At 52.0% G+C, this 16,500-nt stretch overlaps 1 protein-coding gene across 1 annotated transcript in view; it reads right to left on the reverse strand.

Annotated features, from left to right (window-relative positions):
• LOC122369815 overlaps positions 1-16,500 on the reverse strand; it is a 45,596-nt gene that overhangs the window by 2,721 nt on the left and 26,375 nt on the right. Inside the window, exons 13-14 of the mRNA XM_043344852.1 lie at positions 12,311-12,499; positions 11,317-11,442 (exon numbers count right to left, since the gene is read on the reverse strand). Of these exons, the coding sequence (XP_043200787.1) occupies positions 11,317-11,442; positions 12,311-12,499 (315 nt within the window). The remainder of the gene's footprint in view (positions 1-11,316; positions 11,443-12,310; positions 12,500-16,500) is intronic.

Raw genomic sequence — 16,500 nt, forward strand, 5'->3', positions numbered from 1 at the left:
GTAGGTAGAGATCTCTAGACGTGAGCCGTCCCGCTGAGATCGGGCGCCGCCGAGTGTGCCGCACCAGCTGTGTGAGGTGCGCCGATGGATCACGTCGGTCTCTCACTGGCCGACAGGCCATTCCCACCGCACAGCTGCCCGGCATGGGCCGCCACAGCGACGGTGACCCTCTCTTGAGGCACAGTTGGGGCGGCTACAGACGTCTCAGCTGGTCTCAAAAGGAACCGATAACAGCCGGACCAGGGCCGGAAGACATCGGCCTCCGAAGGCACTGCTGATGATGATTGGACGGGGAAGGGGGGAGGAGAGGAGGCGCTAGGAATTCATCGGCCAGTGGCGCTCATTCAGAAGGCCCAGCGCCCATTCTGAGGGCCTTGGCAGCATTTGAAAGGCAGAGCTGAGACCGATAGGTAGCAAACTAGTCTCAGCTGGTCGCTGAAAGCACCGCTCGACCTGGGAGATGAGACGAAGCTCGCCCGATGATCCGATCGGCCGGAAGTCACGACCACTCAGCTGCCGACAGGAAAATTATCCATCGCCGCAGGCGTGGAAAATTCCCGCTGAGTTACCGGTGCGCTGATGAATTGACGGCAGCTAGTGTCGGTCGCTTGAGTGACACCGATAGCCGTCACCGCTGCAGTGAACGGCCAACAAGGGAGCGAGCCGTCTCCATGCAGGCGCTGTGCGTGATGTCCGGCATAACCGGCTAGCATTTCTATGGCATCACTTAGCGAGATGTAATCTGCAAAGGTCAGAATCCATTACGCAAGCGAAAGGGATACAATATGTGCTATTACATTAGCCAACTCAAGCAGGTAAATCGCAATGAACGAAAAAGGAAAAATGGAAAATCTCCGACCATTCGTCGGCTCGCAGGGCTCACTGGCTTACAGCTCAACTCCAATTTCACCACTAATTGCGAGCAGTTCATCCAGCCTAGCCTGTTGTTTTGGTTCCCGCTCAACTGAGCCGGTCCCGTAGCTCAGTTGGTAGAGCGTTGGACTCCGCGTGGTGAGAGCACGCGTTCCCGGTTATAACAGTCCGGGTTCGAAGCGCGACGGGCGCTTGACATTTATGGGCCTCCTGACAGGGATGGTTGCGGTTCGTGGCAGGCCGTAGCCAGGCGAAGTCAGTGAGGGGACCGGCCGTGCGCGGCTATGTGCGCACGTTAAACTTTGGACTCTAAATTCTGCCATAGAACTGGAATTGCGCGATCGGAGGGTAGAGGGCAGGGTCACCGCAACAAGCTTCGCTTAGCGGTGGTTCTGTCCTTGTGAATCCTTCCTATCAAAAGGTTCGGACTAAATTTATAAAAAAAAATTATTCAGAGGGCCCACGGTAGTGAGAACAGGCCGTGTGCGCCATTCCCTCGCCCGTGCAGGACTCTTCACAGCCGCTAACGCGCGGGGGACTAAACCTCTCTTAACCGTTCGACCCTGATTGACCTAGAACGTTGAGGAAAAAAACGATCGCATCGCTCGTGATGACGGGAAACCAATCATGCGCCAATCAAAACTTAGCATGCACGGCATATCTGCAACCCCTATTCAGAAAACCACATCACTGTGGTTTTCACTCTCGAGTACCGCATCATCGACCCCTAAAATTGATGGCGCGATTTCGTCTATCAACTGGCTGCAGAATGGCGACGCTCCGCGGAAGCCGTGTCGCCTGGCCGCCCAGTTAGCGCGGTGGAACTTTGACAAGGCGCCGTTAATCTCGGCGGGCGGCTCGGACCGGGCCGGTCCGATACGTCACTGTGCCACCCTCCCGTCTCGGATCGGTCCACCCCCGCTCCCCGGCTCAGCGAGTTCGGCCCCAGGCGACCGGAAGATGGGCCGTATTGGTCTGTCCAGCTTCATGAAGATATCGACGACATAGCTCACAATAGTCGCCAGACATTGTCACCCTTTCGTCTCTATTATAAAATTTGCCTTCTTTTGCGGATTATCCACACTGCGATAAATCCCTATGATAGCCTCCAACGAAAAGTCCCTAGCACTCATTTCGTAGAATAGCCACAAAACAGCTGTAAATAAATGCCGAATATCTAATATCTATATTCTGTAGCAAACGTTCGCCTTTCTTTCACCAAATAAAGTCCCGATGCTTATTGGCCACCGAGGAGACTAATAAAGAAATGTCCAAATATGAGAAGAAAGTATCTGATTAGTTCTCTCATATTAAATGCAAAGTAACCTAATTTTGAACGTTCCGCGAAATGCGACAGTGGCTAATTTCACAGCTTTAAGAATTTTAAGCTTATTAGAAAGAAAACGACCAGCAATAGAAAATGGCCCATCCAAAAGTTTATTCATCACATCTGGGCGCCAAACCGTTAGCCTGAGTTTAACCTTCGCCCTGGCAGGGGGGGGGGGTGTCGATGCGACCCCCCCTAAGATTTTTCGAAGATAGCGTAAAAACGGCGGCGCGCAGCGCCGCCAAATTTGGCACAGCCTATGGGGCAACCTTTTTACATATGACCTGAAAATTTCAGGTCCGGGTGACCTTGGGTCAGGTCACCAGGTCAGAAAAACCGGTACAAGGTCATGGTCAAATTCCAATTTCCTTTTCACACCTGTCCAACTCACAGTTTTGCACTGATTTCCTTCAAACTTTCAGGATGTGCTAAGTTCACCGAGTTGTATAACATATAGTTCGGGTTTTTTGAGGTCACTGGCCTGAGGTCAGTTAGAGGTCATTACGTCGTAATGTTAAGCCTATGGGGAAATACTAAATTCGGAAAATACTGGAGATATCCGCTTCGTTCTATCACTTTTGTGCTTTGAAACCACAGTACTTAACAGCAGGTCACTTGGTGCTTCTTTGTTTGGTGTACTTATCCATGGGTCAGGTCAAATGAGGTCAACTGAGGTCAAATGACGTTTTTGCCAATAACTTGGCACATAATGACGCTAGAGCTTAAAAAATAGTATCATTGTATTCCTGGTGATCAGCCGAATCGAATGATATGCGATATGATGCAATTTGGGTAACTTTAACTTAATTTATTAATTCAAGTTTACTTAAAATTTAAGAAAAACTTTAAGTACACTTAAGCAAGCAAAAAAGTATACCATTCGACGCGCCTTGACGTGCTGAGTTCACTGGTGCTTTTCTTTTTGCTCTATCTTAATTAGATCAAAAGTTATAAGCGAAAAACTTTTGACCTGTTTTTAGCGAAATTTTTACATTTATACCCCCCCAAAACCCCCCTAAATATTGACCTAGAGCAACCAAATTTGCACAGGGGCGGGAACTCCAGGGGGCCCACCTACCTACCAAATTTGGTGTTTCTAGGTGCCATAGGAGCCAATCGCGAGGGGGGGTCGCATCGACCCCCCTCCCCTGCCAGGCCGTGTTATGAAAAATGCCCTGCCAGGGCGAGGGTTAATCTACCAAACAATTATTATAAGTTCGCAACGCTAACTTTTCATCAAGCACCCAGGAAGGGAGCCCGAAAATCCTTCTTCCTGCGATTGAAAGGAATAGAAAGCCATCAAGACACAGGTTACTCACGCCGTCGGAGCGTTTCTTTAGAAATGGATCCATATTCCATTAATAGCAGTTTGCAGGACGGCAAAAGGCTCATGCAGAGTGGTAATATTTCGACATGTGTTTGAAGAATTGATAAAAAAGTTCTTACTTCGTTTCGCATCAGAGTGGATGTCAGCTCGCATTCTTTTGTTTTATTTCATTGATGGCGCATGCACCGTGCAACTATTCCCCAAGCTGATGAAAGAGCTGTTCTCGAGACCAGTAAGAGTTACGGCCACTTTACGGCTTGCAAAGTTTGAACAACTATCGAAATACATCGCATAAGCTGAAACGGATATCAAAAAAGCCAAATAAAGCACAAGGAAACAGAAATACGAAAACCAGCGCCGTGTATAGGCACTGCGCTCATAGACAGCAGTGCCGTGAGACCAGCCGCAGGAACGGGTCGGTTCCCGCTCTGTCAGTATTGCTGGGAGAGAAAGAGCTCTGTCTGACCGTACTGTCCGTCACCCGCACCTCACTCGTCGCACCGGTGCCCGTTCCGGAGAGGAGAGCCGCCGCAAACGCCGTCGATCGAACGTCGACAACGGCGGCTTCCACCACCCATGTCGTCGTCTGAACCGACACGGAGGAAATGCGGACGAACAGACGGAGGAAATACGGACGAACAGACGGAGGAAATATGGACCGACGGACGGAGGAAATACGGACCGACGGACGGAGGAAATACGGACGGACGGACAGACGGAGGAAACGGACCGAGCGAGGAACACACAGATGAAATGGACCGAGGAATGACGAGACCGAGGGAAGGAAGGAGGGGGCAGACAGACAGACAAAGACGGACAGACGTACGTCAGACAAGAGGTAAAGACTCATATTATAGGCTCCCGAAACTAACAAAGGCCGTCAGAGGTGGCTGAATGGTGGGTGGTCCTTTGAGAGCGCGGTGCCTCCGAAAAGGGCGTGTGGGGGTGGGACGGGGAGAGGCAGAGACCGTGGTACGCTGCAGTCTGATGGCGGATGCGGTTCTTACCCAGCCTTTTGAACCCCAACGTTAAACAAATCCAGTTTCGACCTTGGCACAAAAACATGCTCGGCAGAACTATCAAATAAAGGACGACTCGCGATTTTTTTGCGGGGGAGGGGGGAGAACACAGATAAAAGATACTGGCTCATCGGTCTTATACATACATTAGTATTAGGCAGATATTCCTGCATATGATTACCACGGGTTTGGCACTTGAAGTTTAACTGGCCATCAGAGGCCAAGGTTGACTGAAGGGTTATGTTAGTTACTTTATTTGACAAAACAGCGTTCATTATTTATCTATCAAACGAAGCAGAAAAATTGATTTAAAATATCACACTTCCAACTGATCCTATGCCCCGTAACCATCGGTCTAGCACTGCCAGATCGAGGTGTGAGTCTGACTGGGCGAGCGCAGCCAGAAAGATCTGGCTCCTGATGTGGTAACGGTCTCGGAAACAGACCGACGCGCCGCTCCGACCAACCGACCGACCGACCGACCGACCGACCGCCTGACAGACCAGCCGACCGACCGACCGACCACCGCGTCGCTCCGACCACGCGCCTACCGCCGCCGGACGCAGCCCCTGGCATCCCGGCAGCCGGAGCGCATATTATGGCCGACCTGGCAGCTAATATCGCAGTCCAGACCGACAGATGGAATATTATTGCATTCTAAGTGGCATTTGGACATCTATTTTAGAGCCACAAATGCATTAGAGCCTCCTAGAAGCGCCACGTGTGGGATGTTTTAGCCTGATGCACTTTAAGTGATTAGCACGACAAAAAGTCGGTAAGAATCAGAAGCCCATTGAACTGTCATACACTGCACCAGTGGCGCTTCTAACGAACCCTCAGCGGGCAGTGGCTCTGTGAAGCTCTATACTTTAATTCAACGACCTCGGGTCTTCGACGGCCGATAACGACCTCGGTTCGGGAAGACCTTCGGCGACCCCGGCGCCCGGCGCGACTCCGTCCCGGACGGCGGGGCGACTGTTTACTCCACGCCACTGAACGCTCTGTCATCCGGCCGGACGCGGCTGTCGGACGAGCCGTCAAACTTTCCGCCGGCCGCCGAGTGTCGACTGTCGGCCGCCGCTGCCGTCCCGTCGCGTCACACCCCAATCGGGAAGGCCGGGGGCGGCTGGACGGCCCGTCCCCGCCAGATACCGTCAGAATGGGAGCCTCTGCAGGAGTGGCGCGATAGCACGGCCCATTGGCCATTCCGGGCTGGCTGTCGTCGCTTGTTGTGGTCAGTTGTCATCCGCTGAGACGCTGGGGCGGGGCAGGGGCGCGTGGCGACCGGACGCCGGCGGCGGCGGGAGAGGCAAAAGACCGATGGCCGGCGCTCTCATCTGCCTACGCGGCACGGCACTCGGTGCCAATGAGCCGAGGTCAGGAGACCGGTCGCCAAGCGCCGGTCTCCCGCTGGCGGTGGTCCGCGGCGGCCGGATCGGCCCGCCCTCCCCCCTCCCCCCTTCAACAAGGCACCGTCGGCTGTTCCCCGGACGATCGCAGAGCGACCGGCCAGGCCACGGCCATTCGTCACCCGGCAGTCCAACAAAAAGCGAAACGGAGCTAAAACGAAGCCAACGCGGATCAGTCGGGGCATCACGGTCGCGCCGGCCGGCGCGTCACTCCGGGGTCGGTCGATCCTTGGGAGGACAGGGAGGGCCGAGGGAGGAGTCACCAGGCGACGATAGCGGTGCGTCAAACCGCGAGTCCATCCGCCCGCTCTGTTGTCTTTTCAGACTACTGCAGGCCTTCGTCAACAACCAGTAGAAAAGCAGGCTCCAGTTAAGTCCCGCAGTAGACGACGATCGGCTGCAGTCGAAGGACAGCGCACGGACGAGTGAGGACTGGAGAGACGAGACGGAGGCGGTAATGGTTAGTGCCGCTCAGCAAGAACAGTTAAGCTTCAGCTGGGTTCCGCTACGCTCATAGCAGATGACGGAAATGTTTAATGCTATGCGGTAGTGTTCTATCAATTCGCTGGTTTATAAAGCAGCTGCAATAATATTGATGCACGATTTTGTCGTTCTTGCTTCAAGTTTATTTGACCCAGTTTCTTTTATCGAGCAGAACTCACCGAATGAACAATTTTATTGAAGGGAGATCTCCGCGAACCGACTGTTTTGTCGGGGGTAGGTCACCCGATTAACTGTTCTATTGAGATCTCACTAAGACGGTGGTCCAGCAAGTTGCACACGCAGCTCGCCAAGTTCCACCGCTCGACCGACTCAATAGACTCCTGATTTGAGGAGACATTCCCTGGGAAACGAGAATCTACTGCGGACACAGCATTTCTGCGAGCTCTCCACAACAGCACGACACAAAGCGGATTCACATAATGTAACGGAATTCCGCGCAAAACGGCCTTGACCTGGACAATATAATCTTCAGATCAAACTAACTATTCTACGAATGTAACAAGTAAATAAACCGCTACAACAACGTGATGACTGATCATGATTCGACTTTAGGGGTATGGTAAATTGCCGGTATCATTGTCTTACAGTTGCAGCTATTAAATCATATTACCAAAAAACCGCAGATGAATATTAGACAATCTATGATATCCAATTCAATGCTACTCGCAGATCACTTGATATTAACCCTCGCATGTGTGCGGCGTTTGCCAGCTTCTAATGTGTAGGGGGGGGGGGTCGGTTGGACCCCCCCTTGCCGTTTGGCCCCTGATCGAGCTAGAGCTTCGCGGAAAAAACGAGCGTGTTGCCCGTGACGAGAGGAAGCCGATGATACCCAATTTTAAGGTCCTAGGTCATTGGTTGACCTTCCAGGTCAGGTCAATGACCCAAAGTCGGGAAAATCGGGACCTGTTAGAAAGTCGTAAAGTGTGGCTGCTAAGGGGTTTTTCGGGGTGCTGATCACGAATATCGTGTTAGTTTTGATCACAGATGATGTCTTGAAGCATTTAGACCAGGTCGGGTCAGGTCAGGTCAGGTCAACCAGTAGGCGTCGTGACGGGTATTCGTAGTACGTGTCAACCGCCTCTGACAGCTTCGTAACATGTTACGAAGTCACCAAAACTACTTCGTAAATGTTCAAATGGTTGCTAAATTCGAATTCAGCTCCAAAAACTAGCCTAGAAACATGTAAAACTCGAAAAAGTGACCCGAGGTCACCCGAGGTCACCAAAGGTCAGTGACCTGACCTGACCTTCAGGTGACCTTGACACACACGGGAGTAACATCAAATCACATGTTTGAACGTTTGAAACCACGAAAAGCTTGCAAACACGCGGCTAGTGCGAGCCGACATACGCGAAATCGCGATTCCGGCCAAACATGGTCTCGGAAAAGAGGTCACAGGTCAAAGGTCATTTGGGTCAGGGTCATGAAATTTTCAGGGTAGGTGTAAAATTGATCAATGCGAGGGTACTGAAAATTTCGTCGCGATCGGCCGCTTTTTACGCGAGTTATTCGCGAAAAACCATGGGGGGGGTCCATCCGACCCCCCTACACATGCGAGGGTTAATTTATGGGTCAATCCACCTCAAATCAAATGAGATTGAATAGGGCTACTCAATCGGTGGATTAAACCAAATTATTTCCAACTCCTGCTATAGCAAATCGCATAGGCATGACAATCGCCCAGGACCGCCGAAATCCTATCACACAGAGTAGTTTAAAATAGCGAAGTCTCCTAATAAAGCATCGGGCTGCCCTGATGATCAAACAAAATCAGTCTCTCTGTTAGGGCTGCAAATGGCGCCGAGCACCGAAGGCGGTATCATCATCCCAGTTCAAATGTTTTGCTCCTCGGCGTTGTGCCGTCAGGTTTCCGAGGTCATTTCTGATTCGGTGCCGGCGTTTGATCTGGAATTCTCTGCTGGTGTGCCGGACCAACACGGCCTGTATGTGTGACAACACGCTAAACTTAGAGCCCGCCCCAGAACAGTAGGCGGGGAGGCGCACAGCGGCTGAGCAGCACGGTTTGAGAGTTGAGACGAGGCATAGAGAGAGACAAAGTGTCAGGGTAGAGACCAAGGACGGCTGAGATATATGTATAGTAGGTACAGACAAATGACAGATCAGCTGTGGTCTGCTGAGTAGAAAACGGCTGAGCTGAGCATCAATTGAGATAAAAAACGACTAAATCGGAGAGAGGAGCAATGTATATGACCGATGAGTCATGAACGAGGGGTGGGATGAGCCGGAAACGACGGGCGTGACGTGACGTCTGACGTTCCCCTAGTGAATCTTAGAAGAGGTCATAGCATGTCCGAGACGCAGCCAGAAGAGACGACTGAGCCACAGCTGAGAGATATGGGGCAGCAAGACCACAAAGGCGAGACAACTAATAGTTGAGCCACATATCAGATACCTGCCAGAGCGCGCTGTTTTATCGCAAACAGCCCCGGGAAGAGATACGATAGCCAGGACGCCAGGGAGAAATCGGAACAATAGCCACACAAACCATTGGCATGACAAAGTATTTTTTCACCACCAGAAATTATTACGGCAAAGATAGTAATCAATTGACGGGGCACGCAATAAATATTGCAAAAGGCAAGCAATAAAAGGCTTCTTATTTAACAGCTGCGAATAACAACCTCAAACTTTTCCCATAGTTCCCAGCATACGGTTCTACCGGTCGAACCGTGTTTAGAGAGATTACAGCCTCAGCAACGGAAACAAGCTTTTAAAGTGCACTTCTTACGCTGATTACATTTCAAAGTAAAGCCAGACCTCATAGCAATTAGCATGTAATATTAGGCTGTCTGACATCGCAACATGATCCCTCTGTTCACAAAATATCAGCAAACCGGTACAGCTAATGTTTCAATGAGGGCTGACGCCTGACAAAAAAGACCGGGTTCAGGTTTCTCACTAAAATCGACCGGCCTAATCAGCTTTAGATCCGTATTTTCAGTGTAACTTGACGTCCCAGCAACGCTTGCACAACCAGTTGGGACTGACGGGACGCAATGGCCTCAGGTCAGTTGTGCTAATGAAACCTGACGGGACAGCCGGGCGTTGAGTCAGTGAAGCCCTATCGTGACCTTTCCGCGACTGTCTCCCCGTACTGTGGCGCCAGAAGCCCCATATCGGCGCACCGAGACGCAATCGGTGACAGTAGGGACCGGACCAGACCCGACATCATCAGAGAGGACCAGAACCGACCGGACCAGACCCCGTCGGACCGGATCGGAACGAACCAGACTTGACTGGGCCAAACCCGAATGGACCGAAATGACCAATGTCGTATCCGAGCAGCATAATTTGGATTTCCTAAAATATGTTGGATTTAAAATGACTCATCATGAAACAAAGCAAATTCCACAAAAGCGTTACATAACCTGCCCAAAAATGCACAACTGGGTCCACCTTCATCTCATCAAATTATGCCCAATCCGATCTGCCTAAGGGTGTGCGCATCGCGCAGTGCATCGTGCTCATATCCACGCAGCCCGCTACCAGTCCAACCATGTCCCTCTCGTGAGCTCGCCGGTCGTTACGTCCCTCAACAGTGGCGGATCACGCTACCACAGTCCGACCCGGACCGTCACCTTCCACTCGACCACAGCCAGCCCGTGCCAGTACCGGCCGGATCCCGGAGGACGGGACGGTGATCAGGGGATGGCGGGTCGGCACGCCACCCTAGCCGCTGACCCGGCAGCGCAACACACGGGTCGGGGATACCTTGAAGGGGAGTGTGATCAGCGCGTGACTGTTTTTTTCAGAGTGTTTTTCCGCAATGCCAGAGTGTTAACGGGCTTGGTGACCGCATGCTGTCCAGCCAGTGAGCAATCACGTCAAGCGGGACGTGGGTTACCGAGCACCAGCCGTGGAATGGTCAGGAAGTCATTATCGGCACGCGGGCACGTCCAGTGCCCGACAGCCAGGGGGTCTGGGACGCGGTATGTTGTTCCTCTCTCCCCTACATAAATGTACACCTACAAACATACTCCCCAACATTTCCAGTGCATGGTACGAGCGCACAGATGTCAGCCATGGAGCTGTATGTCTATATTTATCGATATTTTTATCAATACATTAGACGTCACATATGTAGCAATTAGAAACGGCCTCCATTAGTGATGCTCCAATCACCAGGCAGGTGATTACACGCTAAAAGTCCTATGTTTGGTGCCGCTGCCTCGGTAACTCGTAGCACGCAGTTCGGCATAAGCTGACGCGTGATTTCGCCCTCGGATAACCGCGGAGATGGCTGTCCAATCAGCAGGCGGCAATCATGGCGACCGGCGGCTAATGACCGCATTCACCGGGGAGCCGCGCGGGCCGGCCGCAGGTCGGGGAGGCCGCGCGACGCTGGACGAACAGACGAGTCAAGAGACACATGGACCGACCACCGGCCGCTGCCTGCTGAACCGGCTCTCCCGAGCGACCCCTGGCCAAATGACGCTTTGACCCGAAACATGGCACACACCTACGACCTATGCGGGGTCATATGTGGCTCGTTTCCATATTCTTATATCTGAGCTTATAATTTTCGATGGGTTGGATAAGTTGTAACTACAACTTATTCTTTTCAGCGACCGAATTCATCTTAATGCCTTCACTGCACCCGTTTACTTGACGCCTCTAACCCGGCAGGAATTTATTCCTGTGACCTAACCCACCCTGTGAATTATATCCCGTGACCTGACCATCCCCGCGACCCTGTGCCCTGTGACCTCACCCACGCGACCCGTAACCCTGACTGACCCGGCCGACGCCTGCGCCCCGTGGCCGACTGACGCCCCCCCCCCCGACCGACTGACGCGTCCCCTGACCGACTGACGCGTCCCCTGACCGACTGACCTGCCCCGTCGGCGCCGGGTGGGCGGCTCCAGAGCATGAAGGTAGTCGGGCCGCGCCCGTTTGGCCGGTCCCAGTCGCTCCCGCAGCAGGGCCGGCCCCGTCTCACCCGGCGGCAGATCCACCGACCTGCCGGACAGCACGGGCGCGGATGGTGAGTGATACAGACACGGACAGACGGAGATAGCGGACAGACAGACAGACAACAGACACACGGGCGCGGATGGTGAGACATGGACGGATACAGACAGACAGACGGCAGACAGACAGACAGACAACCGACAGACAGACGGCAGACGACAGACAGACAGACAGACAGACGACAGAGTACACACAGACAGACGACAGGCAAACAGGCACGGACTGCGGGAGTATCAGACACGGGATCACTTTACGTCGCAGACACAGACAGACAAGCAGACAGACATACCTACCGACAGATAGACAGGTAGACTAATGGTTTCAGATATGGCCCATTGATTTACTAAAGCTGACTATGGATGATGCTCTTCATTACAGCAGCGCTGTCGTTCTGGTAAAAATTCACTCTGGGCATTAGCGATTCACGGTGTGCAAGCGGCATGAAAAGTGCATTATCTCATAAAAAGTATGCCTACCGGACACTGTTGACCTGACAGTCTGCCGAGAAGTGGCTAATGGGTACTAACCTGCTACCCTGTTGGTCTACTGCATACAGAGTAGTGACCTGCTGGATACAGAGTAGTGACCTGCTGCTCTGCCGTACGGTGGATACTGCCCTGCCCTGCAGGCTAGGTTCTGACTGGGCAATGGATACTGATCTTCTGGTCAGCCGGGCATTGACTTATGATATGCTATTCCACTAACCACTGACTACTGACCGGGCAGCAGGATACTGACCTGCTATCCTGTTGGGTACAGAGTACTGACCTGCTGTTTTGCTGGGCGGAGGGTACTGAACAGTGACCACTGACCTGCTGTTTTGCTGGGCGGAGGGTACTGAACAGTGACCACTGACCTGCTGTTTTGCTGGGCGAGTCGCAGCGTGGTCCGACACCGGTGCGGACACGCGTCCGCCGGGTGCCGGGTGGGGGCCACCAGCGCGGGACAGCACTGCAGCCGCGCGAACAGGCTGGCGCAGAACTCGTCCATCTGGTGTCGGCTCAGCGGCAGCTCCATCACACCGCCGAAGATGGTGTTGTTCACTCTGAATCGGCAGGCACGGGGGTCAGTAGAGCGGTGGTCTAAGTTCAGTGGGGTATGATTGGCGAGGGGGGGGGGGCAGGGCAACGCGGCATGTGGGGAATGGTGCAGTATTATGTATGAGCCAGCTGGCGCAAGCTACTTGAATGAAGTACGTAAAATACAGCCCACATAAATATCTTGCGGTTCATTTTTTTTTAACTGAACGCGCCTTTGCTGATAACTACATCCCTTTACAAATGTAACTAGAATGACTCACTTTACAAATGTAGATCCCTTGACAAATGTAGGTACTACAGTAGGGTAAGAAGAGCACTCGTTGCAACTCAATAATAACAAAGGCATTGTCAGACGAGGATATCAGCAACAGAGACAATTTTCGAAAGAAATGCAATAACGTTATGTTGACTTACACCATGAGTGGAAAGGAATTTATGTGCAGCGACCTGTGTAAATAACGACCGAATTTCGGTATACTTTAACCGACTCCAGTTTGATAATGAATGGTTCATAAAAGTATCAATAATGGCCATTAACTTCAAAGGATTGAGAGCGCTCCTGGGTGCCTCCATTAACACTAGCGCTAGTGTAATGGAGTGTTTCACTTACGCGCTCGCGTAAGTGAAAATAAAATTGCTTGTCAATAAGATTGCACAGTAAACCAATTTCCCTTTATAGCGACTTATGCAAAACGCTGAGCGATATCATTTACCGCACCACCTGACACGCCAGCTGAAACGTGAGGTGCTGCTGCCCCATCCAAACAGCCCATGACCGACCCTCCCAGGTGTGGTGGTGGTGGTGGGGAATGGTCAGACCAATATTTCTTCGGTCAAACGGCCACGGGTTCGGAGGCCGGGACCGTTTCGGTCCGACGCCCCACTCGGCTGAATTCGGAGCCGCCTCGTTCCCAAACGTGCCGTTTGCTACATATGCAAATGAAGGTCAGAGCGGACGGGTCATACTGTATAGAGGATCGGAGAGTGGTGTTAAGGGTTACACCAGCTCTCTCCTGAACCAGCATAGACATAAGTCATAACCAATAGCTATGGCATCGTGAACGGGTCCATAAACGGGGAACGACGAAACATGCGTGTCAAGGGAGGCAGTAAATCCCAATAAACTGCGTGAATGTGTTATCATGATGCGAATATGCGATGTATGCGGACGATTCTTTGACTGGTTCTAACTTCCAACGAAGTGTTCATGGCAAGGGAAACACCATAGCTGCCATATGAATCTAGCACACAGTTCAGTTTGAATGGGCCATAGTACTGCCGCGGTTTCATGTTCGCAATTGTTGCAAATTCGTATTACGACATTCAGATGCACTAACTTTGTTGGGAACGCATCTATCAATTCCATGCAGCAAAGCGCATTGACGAGCGCTTGAAAAGAAGCGCTTAAACACAAAGAATTGGTGTAGGTGGACGGCTCGACAATCTTTTGAAGAGTAGTTGCTTGGAAACTATTGGTGTCTGGAATACGATTCAAGGATCGTGGAAGTGGCAAAACAATGCCGAGCAAAACAGGGGTTTGGAGTTTACACTTCAAGTAAGTGTATCGTGCCATGTTCTATCCTGAAATCAGCACTCACTCAGCAAACGCAATAACTCGTCATACGGCGCAGTTTAAAGGAATTTAGTTAATCAATCCTTAAATGTAATTCAGAAGTAGATATCCATTCAGCGATGCAATTAGCACTAAGCGACCATGCTTGCATAGGTGGAGAATTGTGCCGAGCTGGGGGTGCTCGGGCGCAGCAAACCCGCCTCCGCCCTAACGGTGCATTTGACATCTGCCGTCTGCTGCGGCTCCAAAGCCAATGCGGCGTGGAATTGGGAGAGCTCGAGCACCATCAGTCCAGCACAATTCTCCCCCTATGCATGCTTGTATCATGTGGAGGAGTAATACTAATGAAATGAAAACGTGAATCAGTCAGGCAGCTTCGGAAGCTACCTTGAAGAAAAAAGTGCATGCGCTTTCTAGAATCCATGCATGATATTCATATAAACAGCGAGCATAACAAAAAAGAGATAGGTACAGCGTTGTTCCACCCACATTGAAAAAAAAAATAGGACCGTAGAATATGAAATTGCAATCTGCCGTCTCACAGCACAGCATATACCTACGAACAGCATGCCGCGTTGCGCGCGATTTAGGTGATAAGATTCGGAGAGATGCTGATCGCTGGGGGCCGTCTGAGGATGGGAGAGCGCTGAAAGATGTGACGCCAGCGCCGCAGGGAGGGCCGCCAGAGCTCTCATCTCCGGCGCCGCGCGAACCGAATACCGTGAAAATGTTTACCTTCTCGTAAACAGGAATAGAAATGCTGGGGGACGTCCGAAAGCTCGTCTTATAGTGGCACTTGACAGGTACAGTGCCTACGGCTATTCTACGGCAGTAAAGTGCTTGCAGCAGTTCTCACATAAGTATCGTGATCGGCGGACAGTCAGGTGTTTTACTTCTTTGAGTCTTAACTCTTGATTTGACCAAAAAGGCCGGGATAGCTAGAACGCAGCCTCAGATGACATCAAAGGCCACGATAATAGGAAAAATGGCTGCCAGCTGACGCAGTTACCGCGGCCTGCGGAGAAATACGCCCCAACTTCTCCGTCCACAGCACCGCAGATGGCCTATTACACAAGCGACTTCCAAACAACCCCTGAGCTCGCCAGCAACAGACTCTAAAAATATGTCTCATAAAAGGCGGAGCAACAACAAAGTCATCATAGAAGGATGATCCTCTGTTTGGGAGACGACCAACATACGACGATGTCGACATTTCTTTTTGTCCTGTTGACAGGCGACTTCTCAATCCCTACTGCAGGAGTACGTCAGGTCATTAGGTACATTAAATTTTGGTTTAATGTATCTACAACTGCAAGCCACCACTCAGATACGCTTTCACACTTTGAATTGAAACTCATCACCACTTCAGGACTTCAGGAGGAGCCGCGTCCACCGTTCCATGCGCAGTGATAACTGTTGACGTGAACAGGGTTACCGTCGCTATAGACAATGTTCGGAATCCGTCGCGCTGTTTCGAAAGAGTAACGCAATAACTCAATAACTCGTCATACGGCACAGATCCGCCGCGCTGTTTCGACTACAGAATGATGTTTCACTTTTCACAGGCAATTATTTGCCTGGAGTGGTAGGCTGTGCCGCATCACACGGGCTGAGTTCACAAATTATAGCTTTGTCCCAATGCTCACAATCTACACGCTTAATTGCGTGATAAACGGCACAACCTAGCGCTCCGGTCAACTGATAGCTTCTGAGGAGTGGAACATCATTCTGTAGTCGACTATACATACGACTGGTCGCGCCGCTCTGAGTGCTGGCATCACCACGGCACGGCGTGTGTCGATTGGGACGGTGAGCGATTTGTTTGTTCGTTTTGTTGAGTTAGGCCCTTTCGGTCTGACGAGACCATTTCAGGGCCGGAAGGATGATAGGAATTAGGGGGAGACATTGGTCTGGGCAGATACCCTAGAGAGTCGCCGGGGCTGAGCCCGTCCGAAAGGACAGGCCGACTAGCCCCCCAAGCACTCTCTGCACCCGGCTACAGGGTGCGCTCCCTCGGGAGCAGCGGTGCCGCCCCAAGGGAGCAGCCTGCATGAGATAAAGGTGCCTGTCCAGCCCGGAGTGGGGGTTGCGGCGTGGAGGAGAAGGATTTCTGTGTCCTGACTCCTGAGGATGAAAGCGATGGAACGGAGGCGGTGAGCGAGGGTCCCTGCCGTTTATATATCGCGCGGTAGGGTACCGCAGTGGTCGGCGGGGTAGCGGGTTGTAGCGCAGAGCGGGCGGGTTAGGAACCGATCTCAGCTGGGAGTCCCTGGAGAGAATGACTGGCGCCGCGCCATCGCCGGCAGACACACAGTCCGCTAACGGCACTAACGGTGTTTGCCGACCGAGACAGCGCGCGCCCAAATACGGCCAGCCAGGGGAATACCCGGCCCCGAAGTCATGCAGGCCAGAGTAAATACCAACCCCGGCCCG

The sequence above is a fragment of the Amphibalanus amphitrite genome, unplaced genomic scaffold (genome assembly GCF_019059575.1).
Source record: "Amphibalanus amphitrite isolate SeventyFive unplaced genomic scaffold, NRLGWU_Aamphi_draft 001075F_arrow, whole genome shotgun sequence".
In the NCBI taxonomy this organism is placed as follows: domain Eukaryota; kingdom Metazoa; phylum Arthropoda; class Thecostraca; order Balanomorpha; family Balanidae; genus Amphibalanus; species Amphibalanus amphitrite.